The sequence below is a fragment of the Dromiciops gliroides genome, chromosome 1 (assembly GCF_019393635.1).
Source record: "Dromiciops gliroides isolate mDroGli1 chromosome 1, mDroGli1.pri, whole genome shotgun sequence".
NCBI lineage: Eukaryota > Metazoa > Chordata > Mammalia > Microbiotheria > Microbiotheriidae > Dromiciops > Dromiciops gliroides.
This window is the reverse complement of record NC_057861.1, coordinates 574,563,885-574,585,925: the sequence shown is the minus strand read 5'-3', so window position 1 is coordinate 574,585,925 and position 22,041 is coordinate 574,563,885. Positions and strand designations below refer to the sequence as shown.

Below are 22,041 nucleotides of genomic sequence, written 5' to 3'. Positions count from 1 at the left end.
TAGTGGAAAAAAGAACACTGGATTTAGAATTACAAAATCTGGGTTCAAGTACCTGCTCTGCCACTTATTAACCATATGACCTTGGGCAAGCCATATAACCTCTCTGATTCTTCGTGTCCTCATCTGTATACTTTTAAGTTTAATATTTGGGTGTATAGATTCTCAAAAGTACAACAATGACAGAAAGCAATATTTCTTTTTTTTCTTTTGTATTTTTTTTTTTTCCGTTACATGTAAAGATAGTTCTCAACTCTTGTTTATACAAGCTTTCCAATTTCAGGTCTTTCTCTCTCCCTCCCCCCCTCCCCTAGACAGCAGGCAATCTGATATAGGTTTTTTTTATATATATATGTATGTATGTATGTATGTATGTATGTATATTTTACACACACACACACACACACATATATATATATATATATAAAACATCAAACATATTTCTGCACTAGTCATGCTATAAGAGAAAAATCAGAGCAATGAGAAAAAACCTCAAATTAGAAAAACAACAGCACCAAAAACAAAAGAAATAGTATGATTCATTCAGCATCTATACTCCACAGTTTTTTTTTTTCTTGGATTTGGAGATCCTCCTCCATCATGAGTTCCCTGGAACCCTTCTGCACCATTGCATTGGTGAGAAGAATATAGTCCATCACAGTAGGTCAAAACACAATGTTGATGATACCGTGTAAAATGTTCTTCTGGTTCTGTTCATCTCACTCATTATCAGTCCACGCAAGACCCTCCAGGTTTCTCTGAACTCCTCCTGTTTATCATTTCTTACAGCACAATAGTATTCCGTTACATTCATATACCACAGCTTGTCCAGCCATTCCCCAGTTGATGGGCATCTCCTCAACTTCCAATTCCTTGCCACAACATAAAGAGCAGCTATAAATGTCTTTGTACATGTGGGTCCTTCTCCCCTTTCCATGATCTCTTTGGGAAAAAGTGGTATTGTTGGGTCAAAGGGTATGCACAGCTTTGCAGCCCTTTGGGCATAATTCCAAATTGCTCTCCAGAATGGTTGGATCAGTTCACAGCTCCACCAACAATGCATTAGTGTTCCAATTTTTCCACAGACGAAGCAATATTTCTAATGATATCAGTATGCCATGCTGAGGACACATCAGCCATATAACACAATTATTTATTGTTAGCTTATCTTCACTGGCCAGAAGCAGCAAGTGAGGGAATATGTGTAGAATATTCCTTCCCCCTGTTTCTGCTTCCTGTATATATTCCTCATGTTTGCCATTCATTATTCATTTCCACATGGTTTTATGTATTTCTCTTGCTATCCCCCCTTTAAGAGAGCCAAGGGGAAATTACCTTAATAAATTGAACAATCAATAAATCATTTCCATAAATAATACTGATTTTTAAAAATTATGCTTACTGTTTAGTATTTGCAAGTTTTCAAGTGATGACCTAGTTTTCATATTCTGAAATCCATCTGTCTTGTGCTGTAAATATATCTGTAATCTGATTTTAAATGGGAGAGGCATTTGTTGTAGTTATACATGACAGAAAGAAGTCTAGAACAGCACTGATTAAAAAGAAAATAATAGATAACATGGTAAAAGTTCAAGCTATCTAGAATTGCTTGACTCCTTTCATATGAAATCTTTTCCTACATTTTTTACTCTTGTACTTCAGTGTTATTAAGTAATATATATTTGATGCATCTGCAATATCATTGGTGTAGGCATTCTCTAAACTTATGTAAATAGTAACCAATTCAAGCTTCCTTCCTTAAGCTTTTATTTTTGACCATGTTCCTCTATAAATCCTCCCAAGGACATTCTTATCCAATAGAATATATATGTATATAGACATAGATCTGGGTTTAAAATAAGGAACAACTTTTCAATGGGAGACCTCTAGTGGAAAATAGTAAAATTGTTTTCTGAGAATGTGTTCTTATAAAAAATATACATGTGTATACATATATGCCTATGTGTGTGTATATACACACACATGTCTGTGTATTCCTTCAAAGGACTATTCTAATATATTCCACTAGAGGTCACCCATAGAAAAGCTGTCTCCTATATTAAAGCCAGAGAATTTGTTCTTTCTTTGTGTATGTATGTGTATATATATGTATATATAATATCAAACACACATATATACTATTATATATGTGTTATATGCATATAATATATATGTTTTTGATATATAATGTGTATACAATAGGGTTAGGTAATTCAGTAGCTAGAGAATCAGGAATTAGGAAGACCAGAGTTCAAATCCAGCCTCAGAAATTTCCTACCTATGCTACCTTGGGCATATCACTTAACCTCTTCTTGCCACTGGAGAAGGAAATGGCAAACTATTCCAGTATCTTTGCCAAGAAAACCTTATGGACCAAGGGTCACGAAGAGTCTGACACAATTGAAATGAATGAACAACAACAAATATGCATATGTATATATAGATTTTTTTTAGAACAAATTTTCTGAAGATCTTCCACTAGAAGTTACCAGTAGAAAAACTTTAAACCCAGATCTTCCTACCTGTAAATCAAAGTTTTTCAAAAAATAATCTCAGCGAATATATCAGATACTTATTTCTTAAGAGTTTTTCATATAATTAGTAGTGTTACTAAGTCTTTTTTCTATAGTTTGGTTATACTCTTTGTTATAAAAACCAAAAAAAAAACCATAATAAGAAATTATAGTCACTGTTCCCTTATGTGAAATAATCCCCTATTTGTTATTGTACAGAGTGAATCTTGTGACTAGGACTAAATTGGCCTTCATATCTAGAGGCCTAGATATACAATCCCAAGAATTTATCTTCCCTTCAAGTCTCTTGCCTTTAATGTTTTAGTAATCTACTGAAAACCTGTCTTAGGGAATCCTGGAGAGAAAAGGTAGACAAATTGTCTCTGTCCATGATCTCCAGTTTTCAATGGTTCATGATCCCTGAAGGGGCAATATGGTGTGGGGTATGTGGTTTGGGGAAGGCTGATAACAGTGCTAGTGAATTTATTCATACTGCCCAGCTGGATCAACAACATCTAGGGTAGCAGGCTATAGGAACTAAGTAATTCTAACTCAAATTTAAGGAATTGGTTCAGAATACAAGAAACCTTAAAAACAAGTGTTTTTCATTTGGTTATTTCTTCCTGTTTCAGTACAGTTGTTGTCATGTTCTGTATGTCAAATCAATTGTTTTCTGTTTTCATATTTTATCCCATGACATTCTCTAGGTGAAAGATACGTGCTATTTTTCCTTTTATGACATGTTTACATTGTATATTTAAATCTTTCTTATCTAGATGTATATAGGTAAGTTTACCCTTGATTCTCAGAATTAAATTAGAATTTCCTTGTCAATAAGTTAACCATAACTTTTAATACTGTTACATTTTATTTATGATTGTGAAGTAAAATATATAGATAAATTTGCTATGATGATTTAAAGAAATAGAGCTTTTATTTGTAATAACTATAATCCAAATCCTTAAGAGTCGCTCTCATTTTATTATAATAGCAACAATACAATGTTTTTGGTGAAACAAAACGTAGACTTCTAGAGAAGTGCAAAGAACTTATGAAGAAAGCTAGGAACATCTGTAAACTTGGCCCAGATCAGACCATTCCTCAAGAATACCAGACAGTAAGTATGAGAATACATAATGATGTAGATGTTATTATCTCTATTTTGGTTAGCATTTAAGTCTTCTGCATACTACCCCATACTGCTGAGAGAAAATGTGGTGTAAAGGAAAGGATTGAGAATCAGCTAACTTAAATTCTAGTCTTAGTTGTGCCCTTTAATGTACTTACTGTATGATGTTGCAGAAGTCACTGAATTTCTCTGTGCCCATTTTCTTACCTCTATATTGGATATAATAAGACTTGTACAAATAATGTGTAAGGAAATTGCTTTTTAAACTGTTAAGTGCCATAGAAAGATCTAAGCCACTGGCATTACTGATCATTTCAGAGAGGGACCATTTTTGTAGCTGTAGTACCAAAATTTCAAATCTTGGGTTGGTGATCACCAAGAAATCATTCTCCTCTGAGCACTTATGTTGGTCCTTTCTTACCCATTTCTTCTATCTTTAAAAACATATATATTGGGATCATGGAGATTTAAGGGTAAGAGTTAAAGAGGACTACAATGGGAGGGTCAGAGAAATACTAACCAAGAATAATATTTAGTGGAAGAAAGACTGAGAAAAGCATTCCTACAGGTTAGGGCATTAGTTGAATGGGAAATTATCAAAGGGCCCAGATATGTTAGTAAGAAAAAAAGAAAAGCTTTCATGCTTTCCACTTAAATATTAAATGTCTGCAAATCACTGATGTACTACATAACAGGAAAGACTTGATTTAGTCCAGTTTCTTCTACTGATTACATAGTTCTGTGACTGTGGAAATTTTTCATGTACTCTTGCTTTAGCTTCCCTGGAAGAAGGAAAGAGACCATGATAAAGTGGAAAGAGCACTGGATTTAGAGTTAGAGGACCTGAGTTCAAACCCTAACTTGCTCCTTATTACAGAAATGTTCTCGGACAAGCCACAAAACCTTATTGGGCTTCTGTTTCTTCAACTGTAAAATGAGTTTGATTGGATGACTTCTAAAGTCTCTTCTAGATTTAAATTTACTATCCTAGAAACTAGCACTCAGGAGACCTAGGTGCTAGCCATTGCTTCACTTCAAATTAGTTTTATATGACCTTTAGCAAATAACTAAACTTTCTTTGGAAGGCAGTTTATTATCACACTGGAAAGGGCACTGGATTTGGAGGATTGGCTTCAAATCCTAGCTCTGACATTTACTACCTGTATGATACTGGGCAAGTAATTTAATTTCAGTAATCCTTAATTTCCTCACCCATAAAGTGAAAGAGTTGGCCTAAATGGCCTTTATTTTTTGACATATCTATGATTTAATCAGTATAAGTATTCTTTCCATGAGATTCACCCATAGTTCACAGTCCCTTCTCATTTTATTTGCTTCTTGTCCATTTTTCCCCATAATTTATTGCTAGTTTTTAAAAATGTTAACTATTTAACACAGATAAAGAGCAAATGAAGTATAGACAACTGAGGCATGTCTCTAGTTGGGATTAAAGTTATCTTCTACATGGATATGATATGATAATATCACTCACAAAGTGGACAGAGAATCAGTTTGATCATTATGGAATTTAATCTAAATTTATACTGGTGTTACATATACATTAGTGAAAACTTTTTTAGTAAGCAAAAGTCCCCATTAAAACCAACCTCTACCCCTAAATATTTTCTGCCTTTAAAAAAAGCAATGTGATCTTGCCCTACTCGCTCAGAAATATAAAATGGATGTGAGATACAGTAACAACCTGTTAAAGTAGTGGACTCTTCTTAGTTAGGGAAAAGCATGCCCATATAAGGAACAGCAAGGCCAGATTATCTAGTGAACTATTTCTAGTCAGCTCAAGAATTTGAGAAAAGTAAGTTTTTCAGGGCTAGAGGGAGAACTGATAAAAACCAGTTTAAGCTGACTCTTGCCAGTACTCTAGTAAAAATAGGGAAAAGTTCAACCCTAGTCACTACTGCACTTGCTTAATAGACTTATTAACTTCTCCCCCCATGCCTAAAATCTCCACCCCATTTTTGATCATGGGTTGCATGAAGGTGCATGTGGATGTGAGGGGTAACATATCAAGAATTTAGTTAGAACTCTTCCGGGAAAATTGTGAACCTGAGCCTAGCAACCTATAGTGACTAAGGGGAGGGACTTACCAAGTCAGGGCTTAGGATAAATATGGGCTGCATACTCTCAGCACTGGCACTCAATGATTGTTTTTACCATTCTCATGAGAATGCAGTAAAAAGCTTTTGTCATACTAAAGTTGCCTCTGAAAGAACTTATTTTGAGAAGGTCGTCCACACCTGGTTCTCACAATGTAGATGGTACCGTATGGATCCTTCTCCTACCCCTACCTCTACCATACTAAATTTCAAAAGGAAGGGAAATCAGATTGCTTTCTAGAGGGTGAAAATGAGAAGAGATGGGCCTTGATGGAGTAAAAAGTAGGGAATGGATTGTTAGGATCATAAATTACACCAAATCTCATCTAGAAAGTAATTCTCAGATAGAGCTGTACTAAAAGACTTCTGAACTAAATTTTCCTCAGAGTGGTCATTGAGCATCTGTTTACTTGAAGGCTTCCAGGGTTAAGGAGATACATGACCTCATTAGGCAGATTTCCCTTAAGTAGAACTTCACCCCTTGCTCCTAGTTCTGCCCCTCTGGATCTTTTTCATGCTGTATTTTTCTAACTGACTTCTTGTAGCCCATCACTATCCCTGTGGAGCCAGTTGTCCAACATGTTAGTTATCCCTCTCAGATGTATATCATATGCAGATTTCAGAAGCAGGTAACAATTACTTTATCCAAGTTATGTATATGAATATAGAACACTACAGCTAAAAGCAGATCCTTGAGGCACTCCTCTAAAGTCCTCCCAGAATTAAAAGGGCCTTTAGAGATCTAGTCCAGTTCCTTCATTTTGTGTATGAAGAAACTGAGGCCTCTGAAAGATTCAGTAACTCACCTAAGAGATATTAAATGTAAGAGTCAAGATTCAAATTCAAATTCATATCCAGCAGACTAAGGAGTTTGTATTTCATCTTGAAGATTGTTTGGTTTTAAAATGCTATTAAGGGGCAGCTAGATGGCGCGGTGGATAGAGTACCAGCCCTGGAGTCCGGAGGACCTGAGTTCAAATCCGGCCTCAGACACTTAACACTTACTAGCTGTGTGACCCTGGGCAAGTCACTTAACCCCAATTGCCTCACCAAAAAAACCCAAAATATAAAATGCTATTAAGTCCTTCCTCCCTTTTCACCTACTCATATCTCAACCCAAGACCCCAAGTCAGTCAACAAACCTCTATTAAGCACTTAGAATGTGCCAGGCACAGTACTAAGTAGTAAAAATACAAGCCAAAAGAAAAGCAGCAGGCCCTGCCCTCAAGGAGCTTACATTTGATATGAAAAAGAGGAGGGGTGGGGCCGGAATAGAAAAAGGAGGAGATCTAATGAAAAACTTCAAAGGAGTGTGGCCTGATAGGAAATAGAGCTAGCTCTTCTGAGTTCCTGCCTTAAATGGAGCCCTCCATATACCAGATAGAGGGAGGGACTCTAGGGTCAGAGGTGTGAGTACCAGTATGAAGAATAATGGAAAAGTCTAGTGGAATACAGTCTGGTGGGAAATGAAGAGTTAAAAATTTCCTGACCACTCTAGTCTACCTAATTTCTCATTCTATATTTTAAATCCAAATAATGCTGTTTATGCTATTCATTTTTATACTTTATGTCAAATTACTCTGTATTCTTTACCTTAATGGCATTGTCTGTGAGGCTTGTTTTTCCAAGAAAATTGTAAGCTTTTTGAAAGCGGGACTTGTAATTTGTGTGGATTTATTTTATATTCTGCAACTTTGCTAAAATTGTTGATTGTTTCAAGTAGTTTTTAGTTGATTCTTAGTATCCTTACTATCTAGTACTAATGGGCAGATTTTTTTTTCTCCTTTAGGCTTTCCAAGATCTCCCAAACACAGTGGAAGAAATTGATTCTTTACTTGCTGAAGAGAAGACGAGAGCTTCTTGTTTCACAGGCCTGAATCCTTCGGTACGCTTTCCACCCCCAGTCTCCTTAGTACTTGCCTCCCACTCTGTACTAGAGCCCTTGGTAATAATAAGCTAGACAGCAGGAACAATGTGCTGTAAATGCCATATTCTGAATCTATTAGAATTTTAAATAGATTCTTCCTAAGGAACAGGGTGTTCTTGCCTTTTCTTTATAAAAAGAATAGTCGGGCTAACCTATAATACTGCAATGTCTAACATTTTCAAAAGATAGAAATGTCATATTTTCAGTACATAAGGAGTGCATAAGTTAATTGCATGCAAACAAAGCAACACAGTTGGCATTTTAAAGTTAAGACTTTAATTGATGCACATTTTAATGTTATTTTATCTTCTGAAAGATTTGTCCTAAAGTCAAGTGCTTTTTGTTGCCAGGTTGTTGAAGACTACAAAAAAAGAGCACAAGAAATACAACAGTTAACTGAGGAACTAGAGCAAAAGACAAATGAGCTGGATAACTATAGACAGACAATTTCAAAGGTGATATTTTAAATTCTGTTTTTGCCACTTGACACTCACTAATGATAACATGAAGAGAGGCAAGGTTACAAAGGGGGATAATTAATATACTACTACTAATTTTTAAAGGAAAAAGTTTTTTTAGAGAAAATGCAATATTCAAAGTTCATTCAGTATGTAATAAAGACTAATTTGATATTATGTTGTATTTTTTATGTAATATAATACTTTTTCCAATTTTTATGGTACTGTACACTTGGATCTTTATTTTTAGGTAAAAGAAAGCTGGCTCAATCCCTTGAAACTCCTGGTAGAACAAATAAATGAAAAATTTGGCAGTTTTTTTAGTTCCATGGAGTGTGCTGGTGAAGTGGATCTCCATACAGAAAATGAGGTATAAGTATGTTTCCTGAGGAAACTTTGAAGACTACAAAAGAATTAAAGAACATGATCATAATCTACTTTTCTCATATAGAAATCACCCTTAAGTTTATTTAGAGACATTAAAATTCTGTTTAAAATCATTGATTAGACCAGCTAGATGGCGCAGTGAGTGGAGCACCTGCCCTGGATTCAGGAGGACCTGAGTTCAAATCTGGCCTCAGACACTTGGCACTTATTAGCTGTATGACCCTGGGCAAGTCACTTAACCCTCACTGCCTCTCTTTTAAAAAAATATCATTGATCACTAAAAAAATTTTTGAAGGAAAGAAAAATATCTGTTCAGTCAGGCTGTTTCATTGGTGACTTTTAAAGATTAGTTAATTAATATTCTCATTATTGATCCCCTATTAGAGTCTAATAAAAGTGAGTAATGATAAATCAGAAATGATGGGTATTCTTTTTGACACTTCCAACTTGGTCAACAGTAATGAAAAAACTTCTTTTGTCCTTCTGATTTAGAATTTAACTAGAATTTCATTAGTGGAAAAATTTCTGGAAGGTAATTAGTAATATTGTAATAGCTGGAGGTTCATAAATTTTGCTGTTGGATATTAATCAGAATAATTAAATATATATTAAGGAATAAAGAAGAATATTAATGTTAGTAAACTATTGAGGGGAAGGGAATTTTTTAATATGTAAGTATTGCTTACCAATTTGGAATGGAAGTACAATCATTAAAGTTTATCAAGATTTTCCCCACAGGAAAATTTTCTCTTTCTTGCATATTGACTGACTCCTAAAGTCCTTTTCTTCCTTCCCTGTATATTAAGAGAATTGTTGATAGCCAACTTAGGCAAAGCCATTTCCTGGAGTTTAATGAGTTCTAATAACATTCAGTTGTAGCTTGCCCGACAGGAACTAAGGCTGTCATTCTAAGACCAGCTCTTTTTGCTTAAATATTTTTCATCATCCAGTAAAGTGTCCTAAGGTAATTTGTAGTTTTGCATTGGTTGCTTTGATTCTTGGATAACTCTGCAGGTTTACTTTCAGAAGCTAAGTTTTTCTCATCTAGTTGCATGTGAGTAATGAATGATTTAAAAAACAACAAAACCTTTATTAAGTGCTTCACTGGGTACAGAGCACTGTGCTGAGTGCTGGGATACAAAGAGAAAAGCAGTTAAGTCCTTGTCCACAAGGAGCTTCCATTCCCACAAGAGAAGGCAGTTTTAGGGGGTTTCAGATGGGTGTCAGGTAGAAAGGCCCAGTGGTCTCTGAGGATACAGAAGCAAAATGAATGGTAATATTACCCTGACAAAACCATCCATAGCAACCCTTTTGATGATGCTAAGGAATTTGGGAATGAGAACTTTCTGGTCTCCTGAAGCTGGGACTGCCTTGGAGGTAGTTGCTGCAGCACCTGCCAGGGTCTGTGTCCCCAAGGGTTTCTCCCTTGAACATTGACCACAGGGACTGTATTGGAAGTAGGGCTAGTGATATAAGGGGTAGTCAGAGAATGACAATCTATAGTTATAATGATGGTGGTAAATGTAGTTGCCCTTCAACAAGGAATATTCCCCTTGATGATGGCTGTGGTCTTGAGCACAGGGACCTGAGCTGTCTCCACTGGGGTCTTGAGTGGTAGCATTAGTTTGACTCACCTGCACAGACTGCCCTCTATCTTTCAGGGCACCTTCTGTACTAATCCATCCAGAAACATTCTAACTGTATGAGACCCCGCTCATGCATTTTTAAACAGTTTCATTTCAGACAAACAGTAGTTCTGGTCAAATTTTGTCACTTTATCTTATAATTGATATTTTTATTTTGAGAACTTATTTTATCCCATCGTCAAAGTACTTCATGAAGGGGCAGCTAGGTGGCACAGTGGATAAAGCACCGGCCCTGGATTCAGGAGGACCTGAGTTCAAATCTGGCCTCAGACACTTGACACTAACTGTTTGACCCTAGGCAAGTCACTTAATCCTCATTGCCTCACTCCCCCCAAAAAAAGTACTATATGAAATACTAGAGAGAAAAAAGGCTTATGTTTTTCATGAAATTTATCTGATTTACAGGAAGACTATGATAAATATGGAATTAGAATTAGAGTCAAATTTCGTAGTAGCACACAACTGCACGAACTAACTTCTGGTCATCAAAGTGGAGGCGAAAGAAGTGTTTCTACAATGTTATATTTGATGGCACTCCAGGAACTTAACAGATGTCCGTTCAGAGTGGTAGATGAAATCAATCAGGTATGCACCTTACTTTGTGAAATTGGGTTTTATTCATTGTTTGATCAGTATGAATTATTATTATTATTATTATCATTGTTTTTATTATTATTATTATCAAGGGAATGGACCCAATCAATGAAAGAAGAGTATTTGAGATGGTTGTAAAGACTGCCTGTAAACGAAACACTTCTCAATATTTCTTAATTACACCAAAGGTAGGCAATCCATTACCTGAAAGCACTAACATACTTGAAAGTATCCAGATAATACTCATTTAGTAGCTTGATTACTTAAGAGGATTTTGCCCAATGGTAAAAATAATTATGCACTTTCTGGTAGTAGCAATGGCAAAGGAAGAACTGAAAGGATTTAAAATAATGCTTCTTTTATTAAAGAGTATCATAGCTCTCTAGCTGGGAAAAAACTAGGGCCAGGAGGTTAAGTCATTTGCCTGAGGTCATGCCAGATAGTCAGCATCTGGCAGGGTTTAAAGCAAGGCCCTCTTCACTCCAGAGCCAGTGTTCTGCTCCCTAGAGACAAATACTTTCTACATCATTTAAGATTAAATTTTGTTCTTTGTGATTTGTGTTCTTTGTATTTTATTTTCATTCTCTGAAATACTAATACATCTGTGTTAATTATCATTCCTTGTGGAATGCTATATGACAGAATATGCTACAGAATAAAACAACATTTAATTAACTATAAAATGTTAGAAAACTTGAAGAGTCTATGAAACAAAAAGGGCATTATTGTTTTTCCACATTTACATGCTCCAGTTTGTTTCCTGTTTATATTACTTACCTCTTTGATTTGTAAAGGTACAAGTGATGGAAGACTTTTATAAGATAGTTTCATTAAAGTTGCATCTTCAGCCTCATGAAAAATCAACCATTCTGTTCCAGTGACACACTTTGCTTTTTAAAACGTATTATTTGGGTCAGCTATGTGATAAAGTGGATAAAGCAACAGCCCTGGATTCAGGAGGACCTGAATTAAAATCTGGCCTCAGACACTTGATACATGCTAGCTGTGTGACCCTAGGCAAGTCACTTAACCCTCATTGTACCACAAAACAAAACAAAATTAAAAAAAAAAACAAACTACAGTTTTACAGGTAGAAGTAGTGTTAGGAAACAGAGCAACATGCTCTGAAATGTTGAACTCCTTTTCTGTTACTCTTCAGCCAGTCACCTCCTCCCATTTCTTCTGTCTTGGCAGAGTGGGTAACACTTTCCCAGCCCTCTCATGCCACATAAAAGGACCACTTCTACAAATGGCTATCCATGTGTATGTGATAAGGACTTGTGAGACCCAGGATGGTGTTTCTCTCTTTACTCAGCCTAAAAAAGACCTGTACTTGAAATAGTGTGGTTACCTTTTCCACAGTGACCTAGTGCTAAAGAGCTTGCAGCTTCCCCTAACTTCCACTCATCAAAAGAAGGCTTGTTCAGGGGGCAGCTAGGTGGCCCAGTGGCTAAAGCACTGGCCTTGGATTCAGGAGGACCTGGGTTCAAATCCAGTCTCAGACACTAGACACTTACTAGCTTTGTGACCCTGGACAAGTCACTTAACCCCCATTGCCCCACCAAAAAGAAAAAAGAAGAAGAAGAAGGCTTGTTCTTAAAGAATTTGATCTTTATCACTTTGTTCCACTACTATATTTAGTGCTCTGACTAAATCCTAACTAATTAAACTAAAACTAACATTCAGACAAGTAGAGATTGGGGGGGGGGGCGGCAATGGGGGTTAAGTGACTTGCCCAGGGTCACACAGCTAGCAAGTGTCTGAGGCCGAATTTGAACTTGGGTCCTCCTGAATCCCAAGCTGGTGCTTTATCCACTGCGCCACCTAGCTTCCCCCAAGTAGAGATTTATTTAAGAGGAATCCATCTGACTTCATTCTATAGTTAGCTGTTGCACTGTCCTCTTTCCAAAATCACTTTGCCCCTTCTATTTTAACTTCTCACTTCCTACTAAGCCCTAACCCTGGCTGACATGCTCTTAATCCACCTGCAAAATGAAGGTATCTTCATCTATCATTCCTACTTTGGTGTTCCTTTGAGTACCAAATGAAATAACTTGTAAAACACTTTGCAAAGTTAAAACCATACATAAATGTCAGCTATTACTATTTTCCACTATTACTTCTTAGCCAGTTGGTCCACTAGTAATTCATGCTCTAATCTAATTTGGGTCATCACTACTGCAAGCACAACCCTTTTACTGATCTCTTAATGACTACCCATTCCACTCTTTACTATAACAAGCCTTTTCTCAAGGCTCCAATCCTACCACACCTCTCAGCAGATGAATTCATCTCCTCCTTAACTGATTATATCGAGAGTGCCCCATCTCCTTTTCACCATACTTCAGAATCTCTATATGTCATCACTCATCCTCTCCTCCTTTGCTTCAGTCTCAGAAAATGAGATGGTTTTCTACCTTTCCAGCATTTATACCCTTGGTCTAACATTTCATGTTTCTTAGAACTGTGTTCCATCGATCATTCTCTCCCTACCCCTTCCCACCCCACCTCCCCAAACCCATCTTAAATTTTTCCCTCTCTCCTGACTCCTTTTCCTGCCTACAGACATACTCCATTTTTCCTCATATGGAAGGAAAGAAGGGAGGAAGGGAAATAGATCTGCCTATAACTCCCAAGGTTGAATAAAATTTTCACTTAATCCTGCCATCCCCTCAAAGTATTGTCCTATGTTTCGGTGTGCCAGTTTTCTTCCTTGAAATGTCTATACCATTTGACCTTTTTCTTCTGGAGGCAGCATAATGTATTACAAAGGGTATTGGATTTAGAATAGGATGCCTGAGTTTGAATCCCAGTTCTCTCAATTTATAATCTATTCAACCTTAGACGGATTGATCACTTAATCTCTCTATGTTTCAGCTTCCTCCCCTGTAAAATATATTACTTGGACTTCATAGGATTGTTGTGGGGAAAGGGTATTATAATCCTTTAAGTACCATATGAGTTGTAACTTTTTTTCTCCTTTGCTGCCCATCACTCACACTGCTTCTCTCCTGGTTCTCAAATTGTGTAGTAGTTCCTTAGTGCTAAGAATTCCTGAAATTTCTGACCTTGGCCTTCTTCTTTTTGTGCTTTATCCCTTAACAGTCTCAGCTTCCATTACTCATGGGCTTCAGCTTTCATCTTTGCATATAATTCCCAAGTCTATATCTTTCCTGAGGTCTACTCTATCTCCAACTGCCTTCTGGATCTCCAATCATGACCTGGATATCCTGAGAGCACCACAAACTCAGCATGTCCTTGGGAATCATTCCCCATTCTCTTTACTCCAATTTCTTAAGGAGGTGGTCCTTTTCCACAAGGCTATCCCCTCTTGTTCCGTGAGACTTTAATCCCATGCTCTCCTATCTTTCCCAGCATATCATCTTCTCTAATCTTCAATTTTTCCCTATTTTTTCCTTCCCCAGTGCCTAAAACATGCCCAAGTCTCTCCATTTACCTTCATGGGGCAGCTAGGTGGCGCAGTGGATAAAGCACTAGCCCTAGATTCAGGAGGACCTGAGTTCAAATCCGGCCTCAGACACTTGACACTTACTGTGTGACCCTGGGCAAGTCACGTAACCCTCATTGCCCCACAAAATAGAACAAACAAACAAAAAAAACACCTTTCATCAGACCCTGCTATTTCTCACTATTATATCATCTCTCCTCTCTTTTTCAAGCAAACATCTAGAAAAAGCCATCAGCAATCATTGCCTCTACTTTATTCTTTTTTTTTTTTTAATTTTGTGGGGCAATGGGGGTTAAGTGACTTGCCCAAGGTCACACAGCTAGTGTCAAGTGTCTGAGGCTGGATTTGAACTCAGGTACTCCTGAATCCAGGGCCGGTGCTTTGTCCACTGCGCCATCTAGCTGCCCCTCTACTTTATTCTTAACCCTGTTACAGTCTGGCTTCAACTGAAACTGCTCTATCCAAATTTACTAATGATGATCATTAGCTTTTGTACTTTAAATGACCATCATTGGAATCAGAGCTGGACTTCTATTCTTTGATAAGGTATTACTCTCTAGGAGCAGGAGGGAAATATATTAGAAAATGTAAGCAGTGTAAAAACAAAAGACATCAATAAAAAATTTCTTTTCAAAAATGCGTTTAGGGCAGCTAGGTGGCACAGTGGATAGAGCACTGGCCCTGGAGTCAGGAGGACCTGAGTTCAAACCTGGCCTCAGACACTTGACACTTAATAGCTGTGTGACCCTGGGCAAGTCACTTAACCCCAATTGCCTAAAAAAAAAAATGCTTTTAAAAAAGGGAATTCCATACCTGAACAAGATATCTGTCTGCAAGTGTTCATCCAGCCTTTGCTTAAAGACTTCCAGTATGTCGTTACACATTTGTTCAACTGTAATTCTCAGGAAGATTTGACAAGCACAGGAGGAATTAGATGGAGATTTTTTTTTTAACTCTCTTATATGGCAAAGTATTTTTATCTAGGAAATGGGAAGAAGAGAAGTAAAAGTGGAAATTGAGAAGCCTAAGTCCTCACCCTGGCTCTCCTGGCCCTAGGACACAGTTCTCTTCTTCTGTAAAATGGACATCATTTCATCCTTTCCCTATCCAAAAGTTGTTCATATGAAATAAATAAAACAGTGCAATATATTATGAGCTCTTAGAAGGCAAAAATGGAACAGTTTTTAATGTTGGTAGCCTTATTATTTAGTAGAGAGAGAAAATGTGATTATTAAGCACTTACTGTGTGCCAAGCACTAGGGATATAAATATAAGCAAGCAAGCCATTTCCTGCCTTTGAGGAGTTTAAGACTTTTTAAAAAAAGATTTATTGATGTGTCTTGTTTTTATATCATGAGTATGTACAGATTACTTCCACTTCATAATAGAACCCATAACAAAGTAAAACAGTTAAGTAAAACAAATATTGTAGTGGCATCATTTGAAAATGCCTGCAACATTTTATATTTGTAGCATCCCACCACCTATTTTTTAAGCGAACAGAAGTAACTTTTTCTTTCCCACCCCATTGTGAGGGGGAAATACATATTTCTTGTAACAAATATGCATGTCCAAGCAAAAAAAAAATGCTTTGATGTCTGTACCTCTAAATCTGTCACATCTCTATAATAGATAAGATATTTCATTACTGGTTTTTCTGGAATTATTCATGGTCCTTATATTGATCATAGGTCTTCCAACTTTCAAAATTGTTTGTTTTTACAATATTCTTATAAAAATTATTCTCCTGGTTCTGTTCATTCTTTATCTACTTATAAAGTCATTAAAATTAACCATTTTTATACTCTTGATGTTACAGTTGTTCTTCTGGTTCTTCCTACTTCATTCTGTATTAATTCATGTAAATCTTTCCATGTCTTTTAAAAATCATTCATTTCCTTATTTCTTACAGCACAATAGTTTGTACTCCATCACACTTATTCAACCATTCCTTGATAGACATATCCCTTTCTTTCTTTCCATTACCAAAAAAAAGTTGCCCTTCCTCTCCTCTCCCCCTTCTCTCTTTCTTTCTCTCCAGACAGACAGACAGATAGATAGATTTTTCTTTACACAAAGGACATTTTTGTCTTTCTTTAATCTTTTTTGGGTAAAGGCTTAGCAGTGGTAGAGTTGAGTTAGAGTACTGAGAGACCTGCACTAAGATTTTTAAATAATAAAATAAAACCTACACACTAAGGGCAAAAAACCAAAAACCTCAGTTTAAAGCGGGGAGAGGCTTCTGCTCAAGCTGACAGCTGATTTTTTTTTTTAATTTTAAAGATTGTGGAAGGAAAAAGACCTTATCCTCTCTCCTCCTCTCCCTCAAGAAAGATGCTTCAACCAGGTCTCTCCCAATAGAGGACAGGATCCTCAGAGTTAACTAAGGATTAAAGGGAAAGCTCCCCTCCCCCCCCAAAAAAAGGATAGTTTCTCCTTCCTCTCTTTTATCATCAACAGGATAGAGCTTTAACTAAGGTTAATCACAGAAGGAGATAACTTTGGGGTCAGTGGTGTAGGACAAGGCCTAAAGAAAGACAACTGGGTTAAAGGAACTCCATTGTTAACTTTAACTCTTCCCTCCTTTTCACCCCTCCCCCCATATCTAGATAATTTCTGTATACAGACCCTTCCTCACTGTCATCCTGACTTCAATAGCTTCCCAACTGGCCTGCTGCTTCTAGTTAGTCTTTTTCCTCTCCAATTTATCCTTCATATAGTCATCGAATAATCTTCCTTAGTCTAATCTGATCATGTCTAACTCTTGTTCACTGGTGTAACGATTGGAATGACGCCACCTGCTGGATACTTACTGTAGAAGAGTTCTGCCCATGAAACGAAGGTCTTTGAGGGCAAGACCAGGAGTCTTTTCTTTGGCGGGAGGAAGTGACACGGACTAGTGGGAGGAGGAAGGAAGAGACTGGCGCTGACTCTGGGTCTCTTTCCTGAGGACGCTGGCGGAGAAGGGAGCTAGAAATGTGCTCTCCCTTTAATAGATAGGAATCTAGGCCTTTCTCTCTCTCTTTACCAAATTCTTATTCTCCTTAATAAATGCTTAAAAGTCTAACTCTTGCTAAAGCTTGTAATTGATTGGCGACCACTCATTAGATATTTTAGACAGTTTAGCTACAATTTTAACCCTTAACATTGGCTCCCTTTTGATCATAGGATGAAATATGAACTTTTATTTATTTATTTTTTTTTTTAGTGAGGCAATCGGGGTTAAGTGACTTGCCCAGGGTCACACAGCTAGTAAGTGTTAAGTGTCTGAGGCTGGATTTGAACTCAGGTCCTCCTGACTCCAGGGCCGGTGCTCTATCCATTGTACCACCTAGCTGCTCCAAATATGAACTTCTTAACCTGGCATTGCTTGAGGTCAGGGACTATTTTTGTCTTTGTATATTCAAACTTTGTGACATCAGTGTTGCTAAGCACAGAAGATAGTGGGATTAAATTTTAAAATTTATGGGCCTCCATAATTTGTTACAAAGTTAGCTTTCCAGACTTATTTTATATTACTCCCCTTCAAGCACTCTATTGCAGCCAAACTGGACACCTCACCTGTGTGCATTTATGCAAATCATCCCTCGTATGCAAAAATGTATTCTCTTTTTCATCTCTGCCTTTTGAAATGCTTTTCTTTCATTAAATCCCATCTTAGTTCTGTTTATTCCATGAATCCTTCTCTGATTCTCTAGCTGACAGTGATCTCTTTCCCTTCAGATTTTCCTAGAGCACTTTGGCTTTCTCCTTTGTTCTGTCACATTTTAGCCCATATAAGGGCAGCTAGGTGGCGCAGTGGATAAAGCACTGGCCCTGGATTCAGGAGGACCTGAGTTCAGATGTGGCCTCAGACACTTGACACTTACTAGCTGTGTGACCTTGGGCAAGTCACTTAACCTTGATTACCCCACAAAAAACAACCATTTTACCCCATATAATATATCTACATGGCATCTTTTTAAGGGCAGAAGTAGTCTTTTTAAGTTATTGTATCTTCAGTACCTAGCACAATGCTTCACAGACAATAAATAATTTATAAATGTTTGTAAATTTAAATAAAAAAGAATATGACAGAAATGTTCAAATGGCTTGCTATCTTTTGTATATAATTTCACATAGTTACTAATAAAGTGCTAGCAATATTCAGAGCACTGTGCTTGGCATTAAGGGAGATCATAGCTTTTGTGAGGATATGTATTATATGCAGAGAATTAATAAGCATACACTCCCAAAATAATGCATTAGAGAGTTGTAAAACAAGTATTTTGTCAAAAGTCCATCCTAAAAAAAATATGGCAGTGTCAGATTATCTAGTGTCTTGAATGCCATATTTTGCCACTGTCATTTAAGTGATTATGAAATAGTATTTCCTTTTACATTGGAATTGCTGTATAAAATATACCCACTTTACTATAGCTGGCATCGTTAATATGTCTAGCTAGATGGCAGGCATTCGAATGGGAAATGTGTGGTGCACTTACCATGTACATCAGTGCTTTGGTAGCTGAATGTCATTTTGCCACATACCAGAGAGAACAAAAAGTCAGTTCTTGTTTCTTTTGTTTTTCTTAACAAAAGTTCTAATGTAAGGGGTGAAATTCTTTATTGTTTACTGTGCATCTTAGGCACTGGGCACTGTCTGATTCTGAGGAAACATGGGTTTCAGTTTAAACTGAAACAAGACTAGAGTCCACTCTGGTCTAGAGTCTCACTAGAAATTTTGGTTGTGTTCCCCTAGCCCTCATCATCTGGAGGGCTCCCTGGAACGTAGAGGTTAATCCTCAAACCCTTTTCAAGGATGTTCAACTCGGTGAGGATCCCAGACTGAACAGGGCAGGTACTCTGAGATATTTGCTCAACATTATGAGTTTCAGTTATACACTTGAAATCATTCAGTGATTACTGGTCTCTATCCATGTTTTGGAGTTCCTAGAATGCTATAGAGTATTGTTATAATAGAATAATAAAAAAAGAATGTCCCTTAACATATATTTTTATATGTTTTAATATTTACAGCTTCTTCAAAACCTCACTTACTCTGAAAAGATGACAGTGTTGTTTGTCTACAATGGCCCTTGCATGCTAGAGCCAAAGAAATACAATTTAAAGGCTTTCCTTAGGCGACGACGACGTATTGGAGTTAGCCGAATGGATCAGTAATGAAAGAAAAAGGGTCTTTGGAATTTTGCCTTAAAACTATGTTTATAATTACAGAGCTGTTAAGTGAAAATGAAGAAGTTTGCTTGAACTACAAAGAACAAGATTTATTTTTGGAAGCCTGCTTTCAAATATAAGTAGGGTGATAAGGTTGAAACCATGTACTTAATATTTCTTCCTGCTCCTTTGGAAAACTTGCTGGTAGTTGGAGTTACCCTATTTAGCCTTTGTCGATTTGGGGTCCTTAGTACCCTGGTGTTAGTTCATTGAGGTTTTAATATGGAATCAAACTGTGTCATGTAATATGTGGAAATGCAGTTTCCAGAGTTAGGTAGTTTATGTTCGCCTGACTATTGACAACAGAGCAACTATAAGTTAAATGTAGAGAGACCTAAGTAATTTTTAAAAATCTAAAGATGATTCTGTAAGCTTAGGTCATAATTTTTCTTCTAAGGTCCTTATATTTAACTGATAAAAATGATTTGAATATTTCTAATGCAAAGTGTTTGTCAGTGCTCGTTTTTACTATGAGGTATCCCTTTGTTCTTTTGGTAAATTTAGAAAAAACTTTTATGGAATTTGACGTTTTTGTCTTATTTGTATTTCATTCTCCTCCTCCTTTTTCTCCCCCTCCCCCCCAAATTAAGCATATAGGTTTAAAAAGTGGTAGTGGGACTTCTTTGAAGTGCTTACAAGGTGGACCTTGGAAGTAGCACAAATAAAACCAGGAAACTTCCAAAGAAGAAAATCAAGTCAAGGTTATTTGGGGGAGGGCAGGAATAATAACACTGTAATGTTTTTGTATTAAAAGTAAATTTTTTTCCATTTTAAATCTTAAAGAATTTTATAATTTGGGAGGAATTAGTATGGGATTCCTTTGTTCTGGGATTTATTTATATCTAAGATTCTTAAATATTTTACATAGAGGAAAAGTGCATTCATTTATTCAGAACATAAAGAGTTCTTAAGACTTCATATTTATTGCACCTCTATAATTAAATTGGTCTTCTCCATTGTCTCAAATCTAATTAAAATTATTTTTTCATCAGTGAAAAACCTGTTAAATAATTTTTAATCGAAGATATCCCCCTCAGCAGTGCAAAGCAAATTCTGTACCATTTTGAAATATATATTTTTAGGAACAAAGGCTTGCTCTAAGAACGTGTCCATTTGCTTAAATGGACAAATTGTCTATTTGTTTAACACTCTATTATTGACTATAATGTCTATTCAATTTACCTGCTCATGCAAAGTGAAGAATTGAATTCAGTGCAATTTATATATGTATATATTTTAAATAGCCTTCAGAATTGATATTTTTCTTAGGTCAAGAAATAATGGTGTTGTAGCTTATGCTCTTTCAGCCTAGAGATTCTCTCAGTGAGAAAGAGTCAGATTGCATTTTCCTATATAAAACGTTTAAAAGAAAACCTTTGTTTATTAAGTCTAATGAATGAAATATATAAATAATATTTCTACTTGTGAGTTTATTATATTGCTTTAATATTTTGTTCCTTATCGAAATTCAGAAATTTAGTAATATTTTGATTTTATACCTAAGTATATTAATTTTTACCCATTAAATCCATGTTATTTATGTGGTTAGTGTAATATAGATTTAAATTTTTTTTTATTCTAGGTTCAGTCATATTATTACTTTTTAGCAGGATAAAGATTTGTGGAAACAAGCTCCAAGATGCCATATATAGTTAAAAATAAGATGGTTAGTGACATTTCAATTTATATATAATAATCATTTCTTTATAAGCATTCAGATTTTTATACTGAAAAAAAGTGAATGTGTGGTTCCCTTTTGAAATACTGACTACAAAGATAAATGATATAGCATTCTAATACAAAAAGTAAAAGAAATGCAAAGAATGAAAAGTCTACCAAGGTCAGTGTATTCTCAACCACTTGTAATTTGAACTGTCACTTTGAAAAGGAAAAAGGTGAATTCTATTTGCACACAATTCATTAAAAACATCAAGCAAGAGCAAGATTTGATTTAAGTAATGCGATATTCAAAACTTTTAGTGGCATTGATGGTAAAGGGTAAAGATTTTCGGTAATTCAAAGTAAAAAGAAAATATTTTGCTATTTTCTGATTGATTTTAACATTTCTTTTTCTTTTGTATTTTTCCTTCAAGATTATGCCATTTTCATAAATCCATCTTTCTGATATATTTTTATCCCAAAATGTGAGAAAATAAAGAAACTATGAACAAAAGTCTTTATCTTACAGGAATTGATGGGGAGGGCTAGGGGGAAGGATAACCTACCACCTTGTTGTTGGGAAACTTGGAAATAAATCTATTTTCATATACTTTTGGTGGAAATTATTTTAAATTGAAAAAATGTCATACTTTTGACATACTAACAGATTATATTTAGGGTTCATATTCAGTCAAAAACAATTCTGAGGCCTTACTATTTACAGAAAATGGTTAGGTTCTAAATGGAATTACATTAGAATAGGAAGTGAGATCCAGACTTAGCTTCAAGAAGTTTATATTCTAGTTGGGAAAACAAAGTATTTACCTAAAAGAGATTTCCCCTTCAGAGCAAGTAATAAAAGTATGTGAGTTAAAGCCAGGTGCTTAAAAAGATTTGCAATTTTGTTGTTGTTCAGTCATTTCAGTCATGT

General features: G+C 36.1%; 1 protein-coding gene across 1 annotated transcript in view; it reads left to right on the top strand.

Moving 5' to 3' along the window:
* SMC5 (structural maintenance of chromosomes 5) overlaps positions 1 to 21,720 on the top strand; it is an 80,763-nt gene extending 59,043 nt beyond the window's left edge. Inside the window, exons 18-24 of the mRNA XM_043976607.1 lie at positions 3,502 to 3,627; positions 7,543 to 7,638; positions 8,031 to 8,135; positions 8,389 to 8,508; positions 10,577 to 10,756; positions 10,858 to 10,953; positions 19,254 to 21,720. Coding sequence (XP_043832542.1) covers positions 3,502 to 3,627; positions 7,543 to 7,638; positions 8,031 to 8,135; positions 8,389 to 8,508; positions 10,577 to 10,756; positions 10,858 to 10,953; positions 19,254 to 19,397 — 867 coding nt within the window. The 3' untranslated portion in view covers positions 19,398 to 21,720. The remainder of the gene's footprint in view (positions 1 to 3,501; positions 3,628 to 7,542; positions 7,639 to 8,030; positions 8,136 to 8,388; positions 8,509 to 10,576; positions 10,757 to 10,857; positions 10,954 to 19,253) is intronic.
* Positions 21,721 to 22,041: the final 321 nt, after the last annotated feature.